General features: G+C 46.1%; 1 protein-coding gene across 17 annotated transcripts in view; it reads right to left on the bottom strand.

Annotated features, from left to right (window-relative positions):
* The window catches only part of LOC144946632 (teneurin-4-like), a 416,480-nt gene that overhangs the window by 120,555 nt on the left and 270,975 nt on the right, over window positions 1-24,950 (bottom strand). For 13 of the 17 annotated variants that reach the window (XM_078875654.1, XM_078875660.1, XM_078875658.1 and 10 more), the window contains 3 exons: window positions 23,273-23,624; window positions 19,899-20,057; window positions 11,921-12,159 (listed from right to left, as the gene is read on the bottom strand). In XM_078875654.1, the coding sequence (XP_078731780.1) occupies window positions 11,921-12,159; window positions 19,899-20,057; window positions 23,273-23,624 (750 nt within the window). The remainder of the gene's footprint in view (window positions 1-11,920; window positions 12,160-19,898; window positions 20,058-23,272; window positions 23,625-24,950) is intronic. The other 4 variants (XM_078875662.1, XM_078875670.1, XM_078875671.1 and 1 more) reach the window with 2 other exon arrangements.

The following is a 24,950-nucleotide window of genomic DNA, read 5'->3' as shown; positions in this document are numbered from 1 at the left end:
AATTCAGATGTTAAAAGTCCTACGGCACCAGTCTGGAGCTTAATTGCTCAGAATGTGATCAATAAACATTGGCACGTGCAAACAAATGTCACAATTTCGCTGGGGTGGTGTAGGAGTGTTATTGACAAGAGTTTTGGCAAGAAACTGCAACGTGATCTAACCCAAACAACAAACATAGATCGTCGGACATCATGCTAAATAACGCACGGCACAAACCGAAAACCCATCGGGGAGCCGTATATGGTAGCCTCTGGAGTAGACTGCAGTTTCCTCTCATTGTCGCTGGCAAAGAGACAGCAGTAGAACTGTGGCAATCGGGAGACCACCACCTTGGGCGTGAACAGTGGAGACAACATGGAGGAAGAGTCAGGGAAGGTGGCTACTCTTAAAAAAAAAGTTTCGGGCCTGCACAGTCTGTTTGTTAGGGAGAAAGAAAATCCTTAGATGTGACGTCGAATGCCCACGAACGATTCGCGGAAGCTGTTGCTTTGACGTGCGCGGCGAGCGTGGCGTGCTCTTTCACGCTAATCTATCACAGGGCACGCGATTGGGCTCGGGGTGCGATCTGCCTGCAAGTGTGGCCGTGCGGCTTCACTGGCCAACGCTGAATTGTGTTTAGCCAATTCCCGCAATTATAGACGGCGACGCTGGGTGCAATGTACACATTCTCCTGATGTGGATTGCCGTGGACGACTTTCTGCAACTGCAATGTGTTGTATTTAAACCAATTGCTTTTGCAGAGCAAGCACAAGATGGCCAAAAAACGTATTTAACATAAACGACGAGACATTTTGCTTCCATACGACGCTCTTCATAACACGGCACCCCCCCAGAGCTCCATGCCATAAAAAAATATACGGTCACATCGTTGATTAAGTAAATATACTTAAGAGCTAAGGTCATTGGACAACAAAACAACCCACTGCAGACTTTGCCGCAAAGTAGTCCTGACTAAGATGCGATCATTCCAACGTTCCCACAGGACCTACGGGCAAGAAGCAAACCACGCCTGGAATGCGAAAAGCACCGCGAGTGTCGTTATTGCAATGCCGATATTTTCCTGTACAATGCTTATCCTCCATTGTCATTTAAACAAAAAATAAACGCCCCAAAGCCTGCCTCAAAAAACACGTTTAACGATCAAGCGGCATCGCGTGGATTTACAGAGCACCTTTCCAGGAAACCGCCAGAAATCCGTAAACAATGAGAAAGACCACAATTAAGCCACGGTAAACGTGTCAGTAAATACGGATTATTTGTTGTTGGGAGAGAACCGGTGAGGGCTGACAGAGGCACAAAGATCCGTTCGTCAGAGCTTTTATTTACCAACCTCCGGCTGCTGCCAGCCAGAGCTGGAGGATGCCCAGCATGTTAGCGCGAGATAGGGCGTTGAGGCGTGCGAATTTCGCCGTGGGCATGACAATTGGCAGGACCAAAATAGTCACAGCTGTGGGTGTACACAGCGACGTGAGCGCTCGCTATGCGACGCCGATTGCCGAGTTCTGATCGCGCTCATGATGAAGGAGTAAAGATTTGGGAAGAAGGTTGGCCCATTGCAGATTTCGGCGAACTCACCAATGAGTGTTTTTTTTTATGTTGGTAACATTTTTTTACGTTGGTAATGTTTTTTTTTTATGCAGCGTACTGCTGTTTTTGACCTTCTTAATCGCTTGTACTCCATTTCTGTTGTGAACCAGATCTCGCGTGATACAGCTGTTCCCTAGTCTCAACAGCCTTTCATCTGGTTATGAATGAAGGCTACCTATCGACCAACCAACCATTGGTTAGTCAATATGCTGTTGACACATTTTAGCCCAGGTTATTTATGGTGAATTACCAATTGAATGTTAAATAGCACCAATGCATTATTTATATATATATTTAAAACAACATCGTTTCCCTTTGTCACAGCCAACCTTCAAAATCTGAAACTTGCCTGCATTTAAATTTCAATATAATAAATGTCAAATACCTCGTGTACCGACGGGAATCAAGACATGTTAATATATTTGACAATCGCTACGTTGCAATCTCCTGGTGTTATAATTCTCCCTGTTCTCACTCGGCTTATCTGATATTTCAATATAGGAGGGTATGATACAGACAAGAGTGCGCCATTAATGTCCAAAAATATCTCCCTTTTACCATTAAGTGCTGTGGGTACAGACCATGACGAAATAGAAGATCTACCACTGATGTTGGTGCTGATAACGCGTCCAGCTTGCCGCAGATATCCCGTGCGTTGCCGAGAAAATGCAATGACACGGCCCCCCTTTAAAAATATTTTATCTGAAATGTGTGGATGTAGGTGCGATATGGCATGCTGGTGTATATATTTTTTTAAGACATGCCCTGTGGCACATTACGTCGATACTCTGGAGAGAGCACAGAAATACAACCAAAAGCTAAGATGAATCCATATGAGACGCACAAGCCATGCGGGTTCCCAACATAATGCCAAGAAAATTAATTGACAATTAGTCACGAACAACTTAAAGGCACGTCGTACGTTATTCTGTCGTCATAACTATGACACTATGCTGGATACACAAGGATAAGCGCAAGGTCTGCTTTTCTACGCAGGTGCCTACCTATCCTGCAATGTGTTACCTTCAAAGCAAGATTTTACCTTTGTTGACAATATTGTGAGCAGAAAAAACGCGTCTTGATTAATAGGTTTCATATGGCCAAGATCACAATACTCCATGGATCATCATCATCATCAACAGCCATGTTTTATCCATTGATGGATTAAGGCTTCTCCACGCAACCACCATCCCTCATGGTCCTACGACGCCAAAATCCATCTCCATCCTGCAAGTGGAACTAAAGCTCATTTCTTTAGAGCTGCTCTTTGTGCGTTTCGTTTTGATGTCCTTACCCCCCGGACCTCTAATTATCACGGTTGGTTGGCTACGTACGGTGCGAAAGAAGTTCAACTTACGTACGTACGAAAGGCACATTACACCGTGCTAAACAACACGTGGAACAACCCATATGAGAAACGGATGTATCAAGAAATGTTGCCGTGTTATTTGCCGCGTTCAACATACACACGTACACGTGCATACATTCTCATTGCTCCATCTCCACCGGTGGTCACTATCTCGGGCGCATTCTCTTCTTCGGCTGCCACTCCGTCAGCAGCCTCATCCCGACGGCCATCACCCAGTCTGGCTCAATGTGCCTCGCCAGAGCCCCGCTTGCTTTCTTCACGGTCAATATGATATCTCCGATTTGCATTTGTTCCCTGATCAATGTGTTCCCTTTTTCCATATCTTGGTGCAATTCCAAACATGCATCATCGCTCATTGCCTCTCTGCGCACTTTTGATCTCGTGTGTCATTTTCTGTCTCAGGGTCCAAGGGCCCTGTCAATTTTCACAACAAGCAAAGGGTGAACACGCTTGCATTTGTAAACTATGAACAAGATTTTCACTTTCAATATTTTTAAATAAACTGTGAATCCGTGTTTGTATATGCTGCGTATACCACATGAAGCAAAACTCAAATAGAATTTCTTTTTTTAAATCATACATACATCTTGTTGGCCTGTATATTCCTTTGAGGATACGATCAGAATGTTAAACAGTTTAATTTGACCCCTAGACATTTAAAATGCCGTATTGTAAGTCTTACTTATGCATTTATACATTTTTAAAACATCTAATTTTCATAATTTATTAAGGAATACATTATTTACACGAAATTAGCCTACTTACATATAAATTACTCATTATATTTTTGTTAAAAGTTAAAAAAGTTATTAATTTTGGATGCGGGATTTCTTCATGTCTCTCTCTTCCTTGACATGGAACCATTTGGTAATTTCCTTCTCGTTTGCTGAGAAATGGCTCTGATTTTCATACCGCGCGAGGGTGTCTCATTACATCCAACCACATGCCTCGTTAAGGAAGTGATCAGCATTTCAGGGCAATTACGCATGAGCAGATCTTTGTCTACACTCTCGTCCCTCCACAACTCCCTGAGTACTGGATAAATGGGAATTGCAAAATAACCAGTAGCTTTGAGCTCCGTTATCCAGTCACGAGTTTTTCGGTTTGCTGACACTTAAACAATTTCAGTTTTTATTGTACATTTCTTCATATATTCTTGCAATTATAACCCATTAAGCAACAGTTTAGTTTAGTTTATCTTTGTAGAACCTGGTGAGGATGTCAAGAAAATCAGGATAATGTAATTTGCCAGTGACCTGGGTCACCAACATGACTAAAAAGGAATAAAGAAAAATATGATAAAGGCACGTAAAAAAAACCAGCGTGAATTAAAACGTACTGCCGAAATATGTGTACAATATTGAACAAAAATGTCCTGGGGAACATGAAAAAACGAGTTATGTTACATGTACAGCCCGTTTTGTCAATCCGCTGCTGGATGAGGGCTTATCCATGCTGTGTCGTTCATGAGCGTAATTGGAGCGTACGTTCGCCATGCGGGTCAGTGAAGGTTTAGCGAAGGCGGGGAGCATAGATGTCAGAGCAGAATGCAGTACAGCATAGGATTTCATAAGAGTTATTTTTTGGGTTGAATCGCGTAAATATATGCGGCGTTAAACCAGCCACCACCCGACACAGCCATTACTGACGAAACGTCGTGCTCATATTGTAAATGTTGTGGCTTGGGTCTCCAACACACCGGTGTGCTGTACTAGTGACGAATTGGTTACGTTCTGCTTACGTGACAAACCTTACTAGTTGGCTGTGTCGGGTGGTGGCGGGTTTAACGACACATTTATATCTTTACACCATCTAACCCCAAAAAAACCCTCTATTTTGGATGATATGGTCGAGAAAGCCTCCGTGTTAAGTATAGGATCTTTCTGCCACTGCCCTCTGCTGACAATATAGCCCAGCAAAAGCCCACAGCACCCGTTGTAGGTATTCGGTATGGACGTTACTCAACCAGACCCTATCCAGGCTCAAAGTCAGCTTTGGCTTCTGAGATCTGACGAGATCTGAAGAGATCGGGCACAATCTTGGCAATTTATTCACAGGCAAATTGCTGATACTTAAACAAACAAAGACAACTCGTCGTGATGTATTACCGTTAATAAAAACACAACAACACTGCACTGTACACAAATCCCAGCAAACATGCTTCAGCGGTTTCGCATTTTGCTCGGACCTTATATTGCATTTTATCGCGCGCGCAATGCGGACAGTTAATATTGGGCCCGAGCGCTCGTGCCAATTTGATTGGTCGAGCCGCCCAATCCAACCTGGACGTTGTGTCCCGTGCGTCGTGAAGGGAAACATGCACATGGCCCCGTGCCCTTTCGCTCAACTCCTGTCACAAGTTGCAATGAGTGCGTTTCCTCTCCCACCCACCCACCCACTTCAGGAGCTGCCCCCCCACATTGCGAGTGAAGGCGTCTCTTATAATTAGGGGCTCCAGAGAAATGGTGATATCAGGAGGTGGTGCGATACAACTGCTGCTGGGGCGTTCGGGCAGCAGGTGGACGAACAGCCAGCTCTTAACCCAAAGATTAGGCTGCAGACCGCAACTACTTGCAGAAATCAAGCTAAGCAAATTGTTCGTATTGTTTTTTTTAAATACTATGTCATTTTTGTTTACAATTTCCAGCATTTATTGTCCATCCAATGCTGGATTGACGATGTTGTTCTGAACGTTTGCCGAAGAAGCTCCCTCTGGGCATGCAGAATGAAATGCTCAACGTTATGGCCGAGAACGATCAAGTTCCGACAGATTTGTTCCACGCTTGCGTTCATGAGATTTCTATTAAAGCTGTTTGAGAATGGGTGAAGAAACAGAGCACACTCAACTGTCTGAGGCAAATGACTCTTCATGGTCAATGTACACTCTCCGAGCATGACACAGGGAATGCATCGGGAATCAATGCTATTTGATTAGATACAATGAAACAATGGACATTCATTTCATGCCCTGTGAGTGAGATGCTCAAACAATTAAATGAATTCACTGCCCGAAGGGTAACACAAAAATAGTTGAACACTGTCACAGCACATCGAGTGTGGCCAGTGTAAAGTGCATTTGAAAGAGGAGCTGGTATATCACGATTATTAACACAAAGCCAACTGCCTCCAAGTATACGACGGTGCAGCCGATATAGATTAGGCGTTGCCAACGGCAGGCAGAAGAGGCACATCCATTTAACGATGGTTGTTTATCGCCAAAGTTTTGGGGAACAAATTGATCAATGTGGCTGGTTTTCTTCTCGAGGGTAAGCGCCTCGTGGCAACGTAACTTTCGACTCAAATTTAATTTACATTGGGCCATCTTTTTTGCGAGACATACTGCGATCCGGCGTTGCAGATGGATGGACGGACAGAGCTGATGAATTAGTGCCTTTTCAACCGAAGTTGAAACGGAACTTTAAACGCTCGTGACCAACACGCTTATAATCAGGAATTACTCCAAGTGTGGCAGAACAGAGATTCAGTAGCCTTTTCCAATTGTAACAAGAACGTCTTTACATTTTAATTCTCAAATAAAATGAATAAGTTGAGGCGAGTGCGTGTGTGGGGTGTGTGCGTGGTGTGTGGAGGAGGATGGTGTGAGTGTGTGGAGATTGGTGTGTGTGTGTGTGAAGACTGGTGTGTGTGTGTGTCCGGCAAAAACCCCCCCCCCACCTCCTCGTGGTGCCGGACGACAACGCTGTGGTGAGCAGTGCCGTGGGGGGAGGGTCAATTTATATTGTGGTGAGTGTACACCCAGGACCCCATTCAAACCCATAGTGGCATGGTCTCAGCTAGCTGATTAAATTTGCAAGCGAGAATTTCATCATCGCCTGCGGCTGGGGTTGGCATCATTCCCCACTCCTCCTGATGTCGAGGGTAAATGGGCGAGGTTTAGGAAAGTGGCTCATGCAGCTGCAATGGTTGCTTTGGGTACACGGTCCAATCCTCTCCAAAGACCATGTCTGACAGAGGAGGTATTCAGACGGGTGGAGAAAAAGCGACACTCCACCCCCACAACTCCCAATTGGTGATAGGGCAGTTGCGGAGAGATTGGAGAGTGTCCTAGACCTGGGCAGTGTGCTCATGACCGGCTCCGGTTTGATAGCAGAGGTCTCACTCCGAATCAGTTGAGCGGCATTATCTTTTCATCGGTTGCGTAACGCTATGTGGAAGCTACCTGGTCTGTCGCTCCGCACGAAGCTTCAGGTCTTCTCGGCCACAGTCATTCCCGCCCTTCTCTACGCTTGCGCAATGTGGACCCCCTTAATGGAACATCTTCGCCGGTTATAAACATTTAGGCTGGCCTGCCTACGATTCATCTTGGGTTTAACCAGGCTGTGAGGAGCTCGTATATTCTTGAAAGATCTGGACAAAGTCCCACTTAGTGGCGAATGACGGTTGTTGTTGTTGGTGGAGGCTACTGGATGGGGCCATCCATTTAGTAGGTACGCAAAAATCTGTCAAAACTTGACCCCTCTCCCCCTCCCAGTATGCACGCGGACTTTTTACACCCCCCCCCCACCACCTGCGTAAGTACGCCTGACGCGCCCCCCCCCCCCCCGAATCCTATAGAATGGCCAATATTTATTCCACGCAGAAACCATCAAGGAGTAATAATATGAACGTGTTTAAGCAGATAGTCCACCGCCGGACTATCTAACTAATTTCAAGGCCAATGTAGACACATTATTATTGAGGCTTCACCCCCCCCCCCCCATTTCCTATGCGTACATTGTCAGTAGGCCCCCCATACGCAAGCGTACACATTTGGGTTAACCCGCCTCCCCCCTCCATGCGTTCGTACTAAATGGATGACCCCTATGTATGTGTGGCGAGTAGAAGAGGCTAGTGTGTGTAGTGGAGGCTCCTGTGTGTGGTGGAGGTGTGTGTGTGTGGAGGAGGTGTGTGTGTGTGGAGGAGGTGTGTGTGGTGTGTGGAGGAGGTGTGTGTGGTGTATGGTGGATTCTACTGTGTGTGGTGTGTGGAGGAGGTTTGTGGAGGAGGTGTGTGTGGTGTGTGGTGGAGGTTACTGTGTGTGTGTGTGTGGTGGAGGTGTGTGTGTGTGGAGGAGGTGTGTGTGGTGTGTGGAGGAGGTTACTGTGTGTGTAGTGGAGGAGGTGTGTGTGGTGTGGAGGAGGTGTGTGTGTGTAGTGGAGGCTACTGTGTGTGGTGTGTAGAGGAGGCGTGTGTGTGGTGGGTGGAGGAGGTGTGTGTGTGTAGTGTAGGAGGTGTGTGTGTGTGTGTGTGGAGGAGGCGTGTGTGTGTGTGGAGGAGGTGTGTGGTGTGTGGAGGAGGTGTGTGTGTGTGGTGGAGGCTACTGTGTGTGTGTGTGGACGCTGTGTCGGCCCATGTTGTGTGGCGGATCCCTGGCTGTAAGCGGATAACGCTCATGTATTGATTGGCTGGAGTCACTGTGTCTGATATAAATTCCCTAAATCCAACTACGGTTACAGGGACTGCCCTTAATATTTTATAACTCTTTGTCTCCAAATTTAGCTGATTTACGTCTCGGGAGGACCCTACCATTTTTCACGGCAATCACAGCTAGACTGGCCATCAGCTTCATACCATGACAGAGGGTAATTGGGGAGGTGGGGGTGGTTAGGTTTCAGCACTTTGTATTTTTTTTTTAAAGAGCAGACTTTAGAGATTCTGGTGTTTAATAATTCAGCATATTTAACCATTTATAAAGCAATAGTTCAAATCGTAAATGACAGACTAATAACGCTGCCGACTGATTAGCAAGGCTCCAAGCAAAAAAAAAAAGCCCCCTTTAAAGGAAACCGTATCAGCTATTCATGAATTTCTATTTTGTGAAGATCAAAAAAACCCCACACAGTTGCAGGCATGTATTATGAATTAAAGTAATATTCAATCATGAGACTTCTTTGCACAATGCACGGGAAAAAAAAAGTAACCGACTGAAATTTTCACGTGCCTCACAACAAACACTAAGCTGTTTGGACAATGCATTATCACACTAAAAGTAATGCTATTTAGAAGACACAAACAATCACTCGCAAACCGCACAATCCTGCGAAAACTGTACGACCCATCCGCTGGGATAGGGGAGGCGAGGATGAGCCTTGTCCTGTGATTATTCAAGAAAGGAGATCACAAAGTGCAGAGCATGGAATAATGGGCTATCTCTCCGCTCCCCACCCCCCCCCCCGGGGAAACATTCGGCATTATTGTGTCAGAGACCCGAGCAACACAAGCATTAAATAAACAACAGATGGCCAGGCGGCCACATAACAGACATGCTGGTTGTTGAGTGAGCCGAACAATCCTTCACGAATGGACGAGATCACACTCTTGTCTGCAGATGCCGAATTCGGGCTTTTCTTGGCTTTATCCTCCCGCGTCCATCCAACGGAATTGCATTTGTTCCGGACCCCACCCCCGGTGGACCAATGAGGCAGCCTCACAAGCGCGTCGAACGTCGTCGCCCCCCCCCCCCCCCCGCTGCATCTTGCGCCCTCGCCCGCATGCTCGTGCGAGCCGCGGCCGGCGTACGAGACCGTCATCTTTCGTGCGCGCGCGCGGAACGAGAGGGGCGCAAGCAGCTCAAGCGCGCGTGCCGCAAGCCGCGGGTGACGCTCGCTCGCTCGCTCGCTCCCCTGCAGACTGCTCGTGTTCGACCGGGGGCCGCGATTTGTCTCTTCTCTTTCCCTTCGTATCCGTCGCCGCATCGTACGACGCGACGACAAAGAATCTGCACCGGAGGGTCAGGACGCAGCTGGAAACCGCGGCATGCCGGTGGCACGTGGAGGATGCTTGGGGGTGTGGGGGGGGAAGAGACAGCGGGCTCGCAGTGTTCAGTCACTGGCATGTGGACAGGAAGACACCGAGATGAAGGGCTATGACTCGGGGCGGAGGTATAAGAAGAAGGATGATGGAAAAGCGGGGGCCATTTATGCCTCTTCATCTTCCAGTACACAACGGCCTTTGCTCGTGGCACAGGAGGCCGACCTCGCTGGCACAGCGCACATTTTTCAAAGCAGCGCCTCGGTGCTCGGCATTCGAGCGGCGCGTCGATCGCTGTCAAGGCGCGGATCTATAAGGCGGGCCGGCGGTGTCGTCACCGCGCACCGGTTGAGACGTGGGTCACGGCGAACGGCCACGAGCAGCCCGTCGCAACGCCACTGCTGCGTGCTCGGGGTCACAAAGCAGGACGGCAAAATCGAGGGAAGGAAGGAGAGCCGCCAAGATGAGACGGCGCGCGGCGACTCGGCTACGTGAGGGCGGCCAGTGTGGCCCCTGGTGTGGCGTCTACAGTCGGCCCGTGCGGTGCCAAGGAGGTGCAGGATGTGACTTGTGATGTCCCCAAGTTGATGCACCCACAAACCGAGCCAGTGCAGCTGCCTCGGGCGGCCACCCAAGGGGAATATTATCCACATGAACAACCTCGCATGGAATGGGCAGTGAAGCATCTGAGTACCGCAAGTAAAATTGCAAAAGCATGGGACGTTTCAAAAGCAGAACTACAAATGACTCATGAAACCAAACAATAGTTGCTCCCCGGGAAATCTGTCCACCACCCCACCTCGTCAACTAGGACGCGACGGGTGCACGAGGCCTGGTGGATATTTGCGGCGGCTGATTTTTTGCCGCCCAATGTTTTGCGTTGTTCTTGTGTACAACAAAAATTAAAATAAAAAAAAAACATATTTGTAAATGAAGGACGCCATACATTCGAATGCAAGACAATCCTGAAAAAGAATCTGGCTTAAGTGAGCCTTTATCCAAATAAATAAATAAATAACTATTATTATTATAAAATTGGACGTAAGGTTTTTGTGGCAGTAATACCTCTATTTGTGTAACATCGGAGAGAATGCAGTGACATACTACACGAGTGCGTATTCATGTACATATGTGTGTATGTGTGGAGTGGTGGAATTGTGGTTAGTGCACCAGTGACCTGAGTTCGAATCCCGGCCACAGCCAACATCAGTGGCAAGTGAATGGATTCTGGGCCTGGCCTAGCTCAACTCAGCCTAAAATAAGTACCAGGTAGAGGTGAAATTAAACATGGGACATTTTTTCAGAGTATCAATGTATGAAAAATAATCATAGGTTTTACCCAATAAAACAGGTGTTAAGATGTTCAATCACCAAATATAAACCTTTTGGCATTCTCTGGTCTGACACTGGTGAGACTAGGCCATGAAAGAAGGCTGCCTCTGGTGTAGGCCAATCAGTTTAAAAAACAATGCATAATGTTATCAGAGCATGTGTGTTTGCATGTTCACCACAAGTACGTGTGGTTAATGCAAACATGATTCATTTCAAAAGGTTTCTATTTGGTATTTGAACATCTAAACACCTGTTTCATTGCCAGAAAGATTAAATCCTATTCTTATTTTTCATAAGGTGAAATGTGTCACCATTAGCAATGGGAAGACAATGGTGGTCAGGCGTGGTTCTGGCCACATTGCCCTGTCACGTGCTGTTTCAGTCTTAATAGGTGCTTACTAACAGCAATTTTCTCAACAGTCTATGTGAGTTACAATGGGGATCTTTAACACCATCATCACCGGTACATCCGGGCCCTGACGGTGCAGGTGGTTTTCCACTGGGTATCTGTTGAGCCAAGCCAAAACCAAACCGTGAAACTCTCTACAACTGAATTTGGTTCTGGGCCAAGCGGGGCCAGTGGTGGGGTTAATACATTTCACATGTGACGTCAGCGGCACTGCTCAGGTTCCGCAATGGACAAACAGCTTGGCCACAGCTGTGCTGCGCCAGTCTGGCTCAACACACCTCGCACCTCCGATTAGCACGGTTGGCTACGTACGGTGTGGAAGAAGTGCAACATGCATACGTACATACAACACGGCCCTGGGGCGGCTTGGCTGTAAAGTGGAGAAGAGGCGATTGTCTTTGCACATCTGTGCACGTGTGTCCGCGTGTGTCCGCGCGTGTCCGCGCGTGTCCGCGCGTGTCCGCATTGCCTACCTATGAAGTACACCAGCAGGATCGTGAGCAGTGCGGCAGCGGCAATGGCGGACAGGGCAGCGCAGCGCCAGCTGCATACGCGGTACGGCTGCTTGAAGGTGAAGGTCCCCCGCGGGAAGGTGCCGCGCGGGAGGGGCCGCGTTGGAGGAGAGTACGCGGCGCTGGACGTCAGCGGGTAGCCGGGTGCCGGGCTGCTGAACAGCGGCGTCGTGCCCGAGCCCGGTTTGAACAGGAAGTGACTGTAACGTGAAAAACGAGCCACGGGCAAACACCGTCAATCGGCGTCTCGTCTGTCGAACGCGCGTGGTGATGAAGCAGCCACATTGACATATTCATCAAACTCAAACACATCGATTCATCTCGATTGATGATGATGATAATGATGATTGTTCTAATGATGATGCCCTTTAACTAGATTGTTACATCGCAAAACCCTGACAGATGGCTTCAGGAGGCCTTCATTCAACAGTGGATTGATCGTTGATGATGATGATGACGCCCTTTAAAAGGTGTAGCGCGATTGGTATGGGCCTGTGGCGCAAGAAATGAAAGCGGTTCCCCTGTGCAAATTCCATCCTTCGAAGTATCCCGGTGCCCGAACTCCTCTGGCCTGTGGACCTCGGTGCAGTTGCATCGTCTGCACATTTCATGGCCATGTCACTGTGTCCTTTTTTTTCCCCAGGCAAAGCCATCGTGAGTTGCAGAACTTTTTCAGAAGGGGGCTTACAATGGGATGTGTGTCCAATTCCATTAGTGAGTGTTTGGCATTAATTTTCAAACGTCCAAAGCTCTCAAATTTAAATCAGCACAATATCTCTTCCTGGGATAAATTACAGTGCAGATTGTGTCTTAGGGCTATCACACAGTGGCAACTCTTTTGCATAATTGGTTGTATAAAGCAGATGCAAATTCATAAAGAATTTGGAGTTTTTGGCTTTCATTGATCGTGAAATTCTAGTGTAAAAAAATTTGAGCTTCAAGTTATGTATATCTATAGTTTAAGGAAAACTCCCATCACACTGCACATCTTCTAGATATTTTAATCCAGGAAATTACTTTCCTCATGATGATGTACAGCTCATTCACGCTACCCGCTGGAACAATTTATTAAACTGTCAAGCAAGTGCTCGCACAAAACAACAAGCATACCCCACGCACAAACCGACATGCCACTCCTGTAAAGGCAATGTCAACTTTTAGCCTTCATTCTCTCGCCTGCATCATATACTGTCGTGTGGTTATTATTGTATTTTATTTTAAAGTGGCTGTACACATACAAGTACACTGCCATCCATACTGAAGCACGACATAGTCAATTTATTACGTTTGGTGATGTCTCCATCGCCTCTACTTGCCCAAAAAAGTCATTTTCATTTCCAGATTTGACATTATTTTTGTTGTTATATGTAAATGTTTAAAGTGCAATACAACACATCTACTTAACCACATTCAATGTTGTATTTAAATTGGCATTAGATTTAATCTAAATTTGTTCAAATAAGCTTTATATAATTTTTAAATAAATTTCGATTTAAAGCTTTCGTGACTGCAGGGATTCATCTTCTTGGTTCTTTCGGTAAAGTCACGTAGAAGGGAAATAATAAAATAATAAAATAAAGCATCATCAAATAATTCTCACGACGTTTCGGCCACAACGCAAGCAGCCGTCATTGCGTTGTTATTTTATGATGTTTTATTTTATTATTTTATTATTTCCCTTCTACGTGACTTTACCGGTAGAACCAAGAAGATGAATTTTTCAATAGTCTGTGTACTTGAGATACCTTCACACAACCCCCAGGTGACCCTTGTAAAAGAGGCAATGATGTGCATCACAATGTGGTTATTTAATCTCTCGGTTCAATAAAGGAGACAGATTTGACTTGGCTGACCATTGATAATGAAAGAGAAAACAAATGCGTCAGACTATATCTGAAGAAAAAAAAAGGTTCTGCTATTTGGATTCCTGGCTATCTGACTGGATTCCTGGCTGGCTGGCGCCGGTTCGAGCATCGCTCTGATATCTGGCCTCCAGCCCCACCCACCATCCACCACAGGCGTGGATCCTGCACAAATGCGACAGAGGAGAGTAGATAGAGGAGGGAGGAAGAGATGGAGAGGAATGTAGTGGGGTGGGGACAGAGTGAAAGGGCGTGAGATGGAGAGGAAAGAAAGCGAGCAAAACGGAAAGGGGAGAGTGATGGAAAGTGGCACGCCATGGGAGGGAGGCAAGAGAGGGAAGGGAGAGGCGGAAATTGGGAGAGCGAGGGTGAGAGGTGAGAAAGAAATGTAGAGTGAGATCGGCGGGAGGGAAGTGGGTGAGTTACGGTGGAGGTAGAAGAGGAATAGAGAGGGAGGGAGAGGAAGAAGATGGGACACAGGAATAGAAACACAGCTAGAAACAGAGACAAGGTGATAACATTGAGATATGTTTGGATATACAGTACAGGGGAAGCAAGAGAACAGTGGAGAGGGACAGGGCTCTATATAAGATAAAAGTTTTGCTGGCTGGCTGGCTGCAACGATCAAGTCCAAAAGACATGCTGATTGCTAGTCACGGAATATAAATACAACCACAATATTAAAAGCTCATTACTACGTAAGATTTAATGTATAATATGAAGGAGTTTAATTATGAGAGATAAAAAAAAACGTTTGTGGATTCAGTGGTGAAATCAGCTTTCTATTTTTAATAGCATGACCCTGCCAATAACACTCGCTCTCTGCGCTCACGTTTTTCTTGATGAGATGTGTTCACCGCCGATTCTGCTGCTGCTGCTGTCACAGTTCACGTACGTGACACGGCGAGCCGCGCTGGCTTTTTCGGCAATTTAATGAAAAATGCCTAACAGTGGCAAGGTCAAGACAGCGCCTACTGTATTAGTGAATTAATGCAATAATTCCAGCAGGCACGCTGCATCACCAGACTCCTTTTACGTTGCTCTCAGGTCAAATTGGCTCAGGACCACACACTGAAATATAAGCCCTTCCTGCAGTGGCAGGGCATGCTGACAGGTATTACGGTCGCCTCCTAAAGAGAGCATGCCTTTGCACGGGACTGCATCGTGTTTGCCTCCGAGTCCAAGGTTTATCGGGTCAATCACAAATCCCTTCCCTTGAGTCACAGAGCAGGCCACGACATCACGGTGTCCAGGAATCCTTGAACAGAATCGCTGGGCTGGACCTGGACTCCTCTACCCCGCAGGTGTTAAGGATCCGGGCAGTGTTGCGCAAGCGCGCGTGGCCCCGATCTGCTTAATTGAGGTGATCTTTTGCGCGGATGCGCGCCGGTTCCAGTGTGCGCAGTTGCTGTCGCCGTTGTCACTTTGTGCGATTTATTCGTGTGTCGCGTGATAATGATCGGGCAGTGTGTTGTGCAAGTGCGTGTGCCTCGGTGTGCTTAATTGAGGTGATCTTTGCTTGGAAGCGATGGTTCAAGTGCAGTTGTCGTCGTTGTCATTTTGCGTGATTTATTTTCAAGCTGTAGAGAGGGAAATATATATATATATATAAAATGTCAAGCAAATAAAGGAATGATAAATTAGGACATTATCCATGGCTGGGTCAATGTGTGCTCATGTCCAAATTCACCTCCTGTTTAGTCATTCTGTACTGTGATTCTAGCAGTCTAAATCAATTGGCCTGCCTGGTGGCTCAACAATAGAGCAAATGGCTCGGAATCTGACGTTTGTGAGTTAAACATTCTATTTGGGGGTTGACTCAACCCATCATCCCTCCAGGGTTGATAAAATATAAACCGCTTTGTGAGGAAGCCAATCATCCAATGGATAGGCTTGCCCTAGCCATACGAACGCTGAAATGTCACCACTGGCTCACGGCTGTAAACAGAAGACGAGGAGCCACCTGTACTGTCATTTCAACAGGAAATCACTTCGAGTTTTGACTTTCAAGAACGATTGTTTTTTAATTATATTGATAACTATCAGAACATTCCTCAATCCAAGGAAATTCCTTCAGTCGAGAGAAGAAGATGCCAAAACGTTAATTTGTGTTGCAGTAAACCACTTGGAAATGAAATGGTGAAAATTTGATCACGTGAAAATGTATCCGAAATAATGATCGTGAGTTGACAGAAATATAAATCCATAACTGAAAGCTGCATATGCATCTGCAGTATATTATCTCGCATAAATAGTTCTTGACTTGACTGTTGTGTAATTTTTTAATCTCAAATCATAAAAGTATGTTTTCATTTATTATAATAAGACTAATGAATAATAATAAAAATTACTTCGTGCATCTAGAATAAACTATTACACATTAAAACAATTGTATTTGACCATTGCACGATTTTTTAATGCCAATTAAAAACAAGTACGACTTATTTTTAAATACTGGAAAGTTTTTTTTTATATCTTGATATTTTAACTGCACATAGAGCATGATTCAACATTTTTTTTCTCTGAATAAAGTATGCAAGCTCGCCCCATGGGATGATTTTATTAAAAATATCCTTTCATTCTAAACATTCATCACAATAATTCCAAACCCGAGCGTTATTTATCTATGCCTGCGCGTGCGAGCACCTCCGCAACAGTTGCCATTTGTCGACACATTAATTCATTTGTTATTTATTTATTTTAAATATGGAACACTTTCCATTTTAATATGTGCTAAGCTTGTGATAGCGTAGCCTTCCGGAGGTCAGCCGATGGATGTACATGCTATAAAATATGTATACTCTGTAAAATAAATGAGCAGCCCTGGCCAACAGACCGCATGCAAGTCATGCACGTCACATTTCCTGACTTGGCATAGACTGGTACAGCGCAAACACGCAATGTCCTATTTGGTAAATTAGCAACACAATATTTATTATTCGTATTCTTAGTATTCCGCTTGTTTACCCAGGAAAGCCTCGACATGTCTCAAGACTCTTTCGTCAGGAGCTGGGTCCTGATGAGTTTTGACAGTGGAGGAGGGCGATGCTGTTAAGTGTCATCCCAATTGAATAATTTGCAGGAATATTGGCCACCATTGGGATGTTGTGGCCACTACCGCTTTTTTTCCTGTTTTCCTTTTTTATACAGCGACTTTATTTCGGCAATTGCATCGCACAACGCTGCGCAATCTGCAAACACGGAGGGGCGCGTATCGACCGAGATGTTTTCAGCCAATTGATGGGTGTTCATACATGTGGGAGGGAGACCAGAGGGCCGAGAGTATACCCCTCCCCCCCACCACAGGTGAGGAGACAACACATTGTCGTTGTTGTCGTCATCCGTGTATAACGGATTATAGTCGTCCACATTTGCTGTGCCGTCTTCTCCTGCCGAGCCACCACCTCAACGCGACAGGAAGGGAGTTTCGAATTGTACGTTCATTTAGCCATGGGTGGAAACTGGAAATCCAAGCGGAACATGGGGAGAACTTACAAGGTCCATACAAAAAGGTGCCTGAGTCGGGCATTGAACCCAGGCCATTCTTGCTGTGAGGCAGGAGTGTTCCAACCGCACTATCCTGCCCCCCAAATGCTGTTGGACTTTTAAATGTCACTCAGATAAGCGCAGCGATTTATGAACACAAACTATTATTATTATTATTGTCGCCAATATGTAGAGCTGAATATAGAATAAATAAACAAGTAATTAGCATCGCCAACCACACTGCCGAGCCCAAAACAGCTGAACCATCTGTGCCATAGAATATCACAGAATGTCATTATTTAACAGAGCAAAACATGTTCCTTGTCTGCGTGAGCTTCACCACTGCCCAAGAAAATGTCCTAGATCTTTCGTGTGCAGCGACCACGTGAACGAGCGAGAACTACGACAGTGGTGAACACTTAGGGAAGCCTACACTGCCTTGCGGTCGTGTGTAGAGTTCATTTTGTTTGCGAAATTAGTAACTAAAACATCCATCGACTCACCGAGTGTGTTTTTTTTCCGCCAACAACGAGTGTACAATATTCGCAACATGGCTACGCCTACGGCTACCGCCAAAGACCAGAGCACGATCGACTACACGGAGACAAAGTTAACGGGTCTGAATGAAGACGCTGACTAAGGTGACATCGTAACATTATTTTCGAGACAGTAGCACATACTGAGACACACCAAACAATGGTGATTGGCTATATCTGTATGTTAAAGGGACTCTTACGGAGTTCCCCCATTTACTGAGAAAACCAAAAACTTAAGATGATGACACGAAATCGAGAGACGAAGGCTTGAAAAAGGTTCCCACAGGTTGTCGTCGATTCGGACGTAGGACTACAACCTAAACAACGATAAAGACCAAACGCCGACAAAATGAAACGTGGGTCGCGCGAGCGCTGAAACACACTGGCTTCTCACCTGGAGAGCGTTGGTAATATAAAAAAAACGGTCCTTTGTGAACTGCTGGGCAACGATCACATCCTCCTTCAACAAAGGGGGCGCCAAGAGGCTCAGACCCTTGCGACCGTTACGCCTTTATCCACTCCCAATTCCCGCAGCGCAGGGCATTTATCAAGGAGAGTGTAAATAATCAGGCAGGGAGAGCGGCGAGGGACGGGCTGAGAATAAAATGAAAGAGTGGCTTGCGAGACAACAACGAGCAGCAACACAACAGGCAGGGCGGCCGGGGAGCGCGGCGGCGATAATGAGTCGATCCGAGGAGCCGCAGGATGGCCCGTGAAACATTACAAATCTCTGGCAATTTATCAGTTAAACGGAGTGTTCGGGTTCGAGACCGGGCTGGCATAATTTTCCGCAGGCTGCTAGTTACACGAGGGCACGTTGCGTCAGCATGAGATGATCGCACCGCAACGCAGGGCGTTGCTTCGAGAGCGCGGCGCAAGACGGGGGGACGTGTGGGTCAAACGCTGCGGGTGATTCGAACTCTTTTGTTTACACACAATACGGTTTCTAACATTCAACCGAAGCTTTCAATTCGCAAGGGCTGCTGTAAAACGTAGGCGTGGGGAGGGGGTAAGGGAGATAAAAAAAACTGTAGATAATTTAAAGTTCACATTATCTGGATAGAAATGTTTTGTAATTGACTTTTTTACGCTGAAAGGGAAATAAAATTTTATTGGCCGCCGTAAATTAGCCAAGCTTGGCGAAAGTTAGTTCCAAGCGCCGAAGTTGAAATGTGACGAAGCGGAGCGTTCCACTGCCTCCCAGAGAACAATCATTCCCTTGAGTGTATAATTAACACTCACATGTGACTCGATAAACCCCTAACATTTTGCACCAATGAATATGCAAAACAAGTGTTTTTGGGAACTGTAATTATGGTCTTTATAAAGCAATCCAAACATGACTCATTATGTACCCCTTTGGATCAACTATTTAATTGCAGCCTCGAACTTGCCAAGCTGTGGCAACAGTCAATTACAAATAATCAATTCTGTTTTTTTTACGTGAATTCTTTACTCTCCAACAAAGAGCAAATACAAACTCAGGGTAAGAATCATCGGCCATCAGTGTACGTAGAAAACGTGATGAAGCGATGATTCCAGCTTGTGTCCAGATGCTAGGTGGCTTGTTGCTAGATTTGAAGTTTTCGTGACTGCAAGGATTCACTCTTTGTTTTTTTCGGTAAAGTCACGTAGGTATCACTTGATACAGTAATTTTTCTGTGACGGTATCACTTGATACAGTAATTTTGCTGTGACGGTTCCACCTGAAGACGGACGCTTGTGTTGCCTCCAAAACGTTGTGATTTAATTTATTTAATTTTTTACCTACGTGACTTTACTGAAAAAAACAAAGAATGTGGCATGTTGCATCACATAAATATTAAGAGATAGCGACGACTTTGCGGAGGCATTAAGCACGCCGGACGGTGTCGTTTACGAGGAACACTGCATAGGGGTCATCTATCGGTAAAGATGCAGTTCCTTCAAATTTGTTGCTCACACTGCTGTTGGCAGAAAGGCCTCCCACTGGCAGGGCCACGTATTATCATTATTCTTATCGTGAGCTATAATGTGTTATGTGTTTATAGCAGGGGGGCGGGGAGCAGACATCACCTCCATGCCCGAGGAGGGCCCCTCTCAGGCGGAACTCCAACTCCCTGGCTGCCTACGCACCCTTCTCCGTAAGACGTGTCCCTGCAGGCGGGCGCAAACACGGCCATCTCCATCAGGCTATCTTGTCCATTCTCCAGGCTCGGTCCTTTTCCCAGGTTCCTGCTCACGGCAAGGGTTCAGCACGCGCGCACCCGCACGCACACACTCTGGTCACTTGCTTCTCATCGTCACACTCCTCCAGCTCCAATACCATGTTTTTTTTTTAATATTCTCAGGTTTATCTTCTTGGTTCTTTCGGTAAAGTCACGTAGAAGAACCAAGAAGATGAATCCCTGCAGTCACGAAAGCTTTAAATCGAAATTCTCAGGTTTCTTCGGTAAAGTCACGTAGGTAAAAAAATTGAAATTAATAAAAAATAAAATAAAAATAAAATAAAAATCACGACGTTTCGGAGGCAACACAAGCTTCCGTCTTCAGGTGGAACAGTCACAGCACGATAGCTGTATTTGTTTTTTTACCTACGTGACTTTACCGAAAAAACCTGAGAATATGAATCCTTGCAGTCCCGAAAGCTTCAAATCTAGAATACCATGGTTTTGTTGTGCAAGTACATTTTTCGCAGCCACACATAATCCAACGTGCACTACTTTAGGCATCTTCAAGGAGTTGAAGGTGCCCGCAGGAGTGCGTGGTGGCAAAAGGCGTGAGAGAAGAAATTCTCAACACGCAGCCTGACACCCCAGGCCACACTTGGATTACCATGGTTACTATTCCCATGAACTTTACTTATTGATTCCGCCATCCGTGTTGAATACCCTGTCTACGAGACTTTTCCATCCTGTGTTCAATCACAAGACCGGAGGCCTAAACGCTTCTACTATTTCTGCTTTAATCATCACACTGCTCGACTTTGGAATTCCCTCCTTTTGCCTATTTTCCTATGTTACTTCAACATTGCTCCATATGTATTACACCTTCTATGCTGACGTTTGTTTCTGGATGGTTATTGTTCTGCGCCCGGGCTCAGAAACTGCGACAAACAATGGAAATCCACACACGCACGCTAGCACAAGCAAGAACGCACGCATGCACTTTCTCGAGCACAAACGTGCGCAAGCACCTCCAAGAAAAATGGAATACCAATGCTGTATTGATTTAGGAAAGAGTGGGGCAAATGACCGTTGCTGTAAAGGGCTAAATTCAGTGCCGACACGACAAAATTGTATCGGTGGGAACAGGTGGTAATGGGCGGTCCCCCCAATCTTCCATTCGCGTAAGAATGTCATGAGCGCACAATTAAATAGGTTATTCATGGTTGCGCCGTGCTGCTCTACGATGTGTTTCTGGGTCTGACCGCGTGTTGCTCTGCTGGTGTTGCCGGATCCTGAGCCAAACGGCATGGAGAACCGGCCACACGAGCAGCAGCAGCAGCAGCCAATCGTGATGTACTCACACTGAGCCGCTCAATTTAGTTTGCGGAAAAGCTTCCAGCATGTGGAGCGAAACGACGGACGCCACTAAGAAGAAAGCGCGGTAACAGCCAGAACACACATCGGAGAGAGCTATACAATGAAAGTTTTCCCAGAATGCTGTGGGAACATCTGCAAGCATTGTGCACTCGTGCTGGGCAATTTTCTTTTTCTTAATAATTCAACTTAAGAGCCAACAACTTGTCGTGATTGGGAGAACGTAGAAGAACAATGGTGCCCCATGTGTGCTTTGTTAATTTTGAGAGAAATCCCTTTGTCACGTTTAAGAGACAATCACAATTTCCCTAAACAACTGTGGAATAGAAAAAGGTATCACTGTTTATCACAAATAGGCACCTTGGACGTTTTCTTTCTTCGTCTCAATGAATCAATTTTCTTTTCATTTTGATTTCCATTAGAGTGGTAAAACTCCACAGCATTACATTTGGGCGACTATTCAATCAACAATTGTAAAGTAATCTAGAAGTATGGGCCACACGGGACTTGCTACCAACGGGGGGTATATAGCTTTGTGTTAACGCAGAAATCCAGTTAGAATATTTAATGCGTGAAAGACAAAAGGCTTGCTGCCGACAACAATAATAATAATGCCTCTCTCACTCTTGACCAATGGCCATCCTGGGTTGTGGATCACAGAATGCCTTGGTGCTTGGGACAACACCAGATAATAAGCTATAAAACGTGAAAATGGGAGACCCTTGGGTTAAACCGCCCGAGGATTTTTTTTTTAAGTATTGAAAAAAAAAATAACAGCAGCAGGCAATTACACATTTGACAAGAAAAATTGCAAAGGCCTGTTGCAAGTGACCGCGTGTGTGTTTGTGTGTGTGTGTTTGGACAAGCCATGCGTATGCCAACATAAATACAGCCATTTAAGTGGGCATTTCCTATAATTTAGCATGAAAAATGTAACGCCTTTAAATTGCACCGGAAGAGACTGTTTTGTGTGTTGAGAAAACATGTATTTACTTTGGTGGTTGAAAAAAAATGTTGAACCGAAGAATGTTACGCTAGACAATAAAATATAAACAAGGGAATACTAAAAGTAATAATAATGTTTGCTTGATTTTTGTACATAGTATGACATCACATACAAAAAAACCCCATCAATTATTAATACGGAAAAGCCACAGAAAATCAAGACTTTTTTTACAGGAGGATTGCATTACATTGGGATATTTGGCGAATTCCGATTGGATAATCAATAAGCTGTGAAGGAATCCGACTCATTTTAATGGAGATGCAGCTGTCGCCATTGAATTACGTGTCTGTTAAAGAATCCCAATTCAATTCTAATGCGATTCCTGGATCTTTATTTAAACAAATGTTCTTCATGTGGCAATTCCAACGATCACCACATTCAAGAAAATGCTAATATAAAAACACAAGCGATTCCACAACAGCAACAATTCCAATTCGGAATCGTATACACGCACAATCATTGTACCATGATTCCGGTTTGATGAATCGTGTTAATCTCCCCAGAACGAATGGGCTCTACTCTCTGATTTTGTGATTGCAGCTTGATGGCGGTACAGTAGCCGCTTCTATGAAATCAATGGGATCGGAGTGGCGAGTCAATGTTCGCCACCAAATAACACAATTTAGCAATTCCCCGCATTAGACACCGAGAATTCCAGAAAACTTAAACAATCGCACGATCCCATTTGAGAACCTTACAACAATTCCAAGCATTCCACGCACCGCGATTCCCATTCGACACATGTGGTGTTAATCGCCCGGCAGTAACAGGCCACACTCAGCAGTGGCCGTGCGGCGTGGCGGTGCGGTGCGGCGTGGCGGTGCGGTGCGGCGTGGCGGTGCGGTGCGGCGTGGCGGTGCGGCGTGGCGTGGCGGTGCGGCGTGGCGGTGCGGCGTGGGTACCTGCTTTCGAGCGGCACACTGCCCACCCGCTCCCAGCCTCCCTCCTGGATCTGCAGGGCCGGCTGCCCCCCACCCTGATGCTGGGCACCCACGGGGCTGGGGTTGCGCCGCTCGCGGACGAACCCGCCCGGGTGCCCCAGCGTCTGGCTGTGGCCGTGCCCGGACGAGTTGCGGTGCGCCGTGGAGTTGCGGTGCGACAGGGAGGTGAGCGACGGGTGGTGCTGCGTCAGGCCATGCGGGTGGGGCGCGTCGCCCAGGCCCTGGTGGTGGTGGTGGAGGTGGTGCGACACCGGCGGCAGCTGCGGCTGCCTCAGCGTGGCCTGGTTGTGATGGGTGGATGGTGTCAAGGGATCTGCGCGGCAGGAAGAGGAGAAAGGTAGGTTTGGGAGTGTCCACGTTAGTGCAATGGACTTTGGCACGTTGGTTTTCGCAGCCACTCGTAATCCAAATACGGTCTTGCGGGGGGTTAGGCCGCGTGTTAAGAGTTTCTTCTCGACAGATTTTACTGGCACTATTGTGCGCATCTACAGGAGGTGAAGGGTTAGGGTTAGCGATCAGTTTAACAAACAGTAAGGTTATGAATATTCAATTCCGCAAGATGCCCGCAGTCGTGGGTGGCGGCAGCTTGAAATAAGAACGTTGAACACAGAAGGGCACACTTAGAATGCAGTGGATTCTGGTTATCTGGATTAAACCGATAACGCAAAAAAACCACGTAAATTACGCCACAAAAATTGTAATTGTTTACCTACGCATAATCGTGGTGAATACACAGTACGCGTTGTCTGTTTTCATTGTCTCTTGAAATAAAAAGCGTACTCACTGACAAGTTTGTGCTCACATGGGCACTGAGCCACTCATCCTGGATGAGTGAGGAGCTGGTAAAAATACATTCAGCAAGTTTACAAAAATATTTATTTCACGTATTTATTCACAGGAACAGTTAATCTGCCACCCAGATAATCCGCTCACGGAATATTGAGAGTTGACCGTAAACATAAAAAGGTCCTATTACTGAAAATTGGTATGGAACAAGTTTGACACAGGTTAACCCCTGGGAAGGGGAAATGGTTGGGTAATTTATCATTAGTCCAATGAAAACGCGTCGACATTGGACGATAACACAGCCAACCAGCGCTGGCGCAAACGAGGCTAATTTTGGAGGCCGAATGTGACAAGCTCACCGCGGAAACCCCCAAACGTTGAAGCAACATTAAATGTGTCCCGTTAACCGAGACCACAGTGGCAGAGAAATGTAATTACAGTAAAATCCACTTGTACTCCCGCTGTTAGGATACGCAAGCCAATGAGCACAGCGGCTCCCATTAGGAGGACAGTCACGTGGTCCACACGCTCACAAATCGCTCTCGCTCGACCACAATTACAGAACCGATGCGGTACTCGGACGGCTGTATAGTTATAATGGTTCAAATGCAAATTAACTTGCGCTGACCAGCGTGACTCTCTTGAATCACAACAGAAAGATAAAAACGTGTATTTTTTACAAATTAAAATAACGTAATGTCACAAACAAAATTTTTAATGTATTATTTAATGTGAGCAATTGAGCATCTTCCAGTGTGGCATCTGGGCGATGCTATTTCCTCTTCGTCTGTGAGTCGTTCTCATTCCTGGGCCATGTGCTTTTCCATTGCTGCAGAGATCTGCCAAAATTGCT

The sequence above is a fragment of the Lampetra fluviatilis genome, chromosome 42 (assembly GCF_964198595.1).
Source record: "Lampetra fluviatilis chromosome 42, kcLamFluv1.1, whole genome shotgun sequence".
Classification (NCBI taxonomy): domain Eukaryota; kingdom Metazoa; phylum Chordata; class Hyperoartia; order Petromyzontiformes; family Petromyzontidae; genus Lampetra; species Lampetra fluviatilis.
This window is presented reverse-complemented; position numbering and strand designations above follow the sequence as displayed.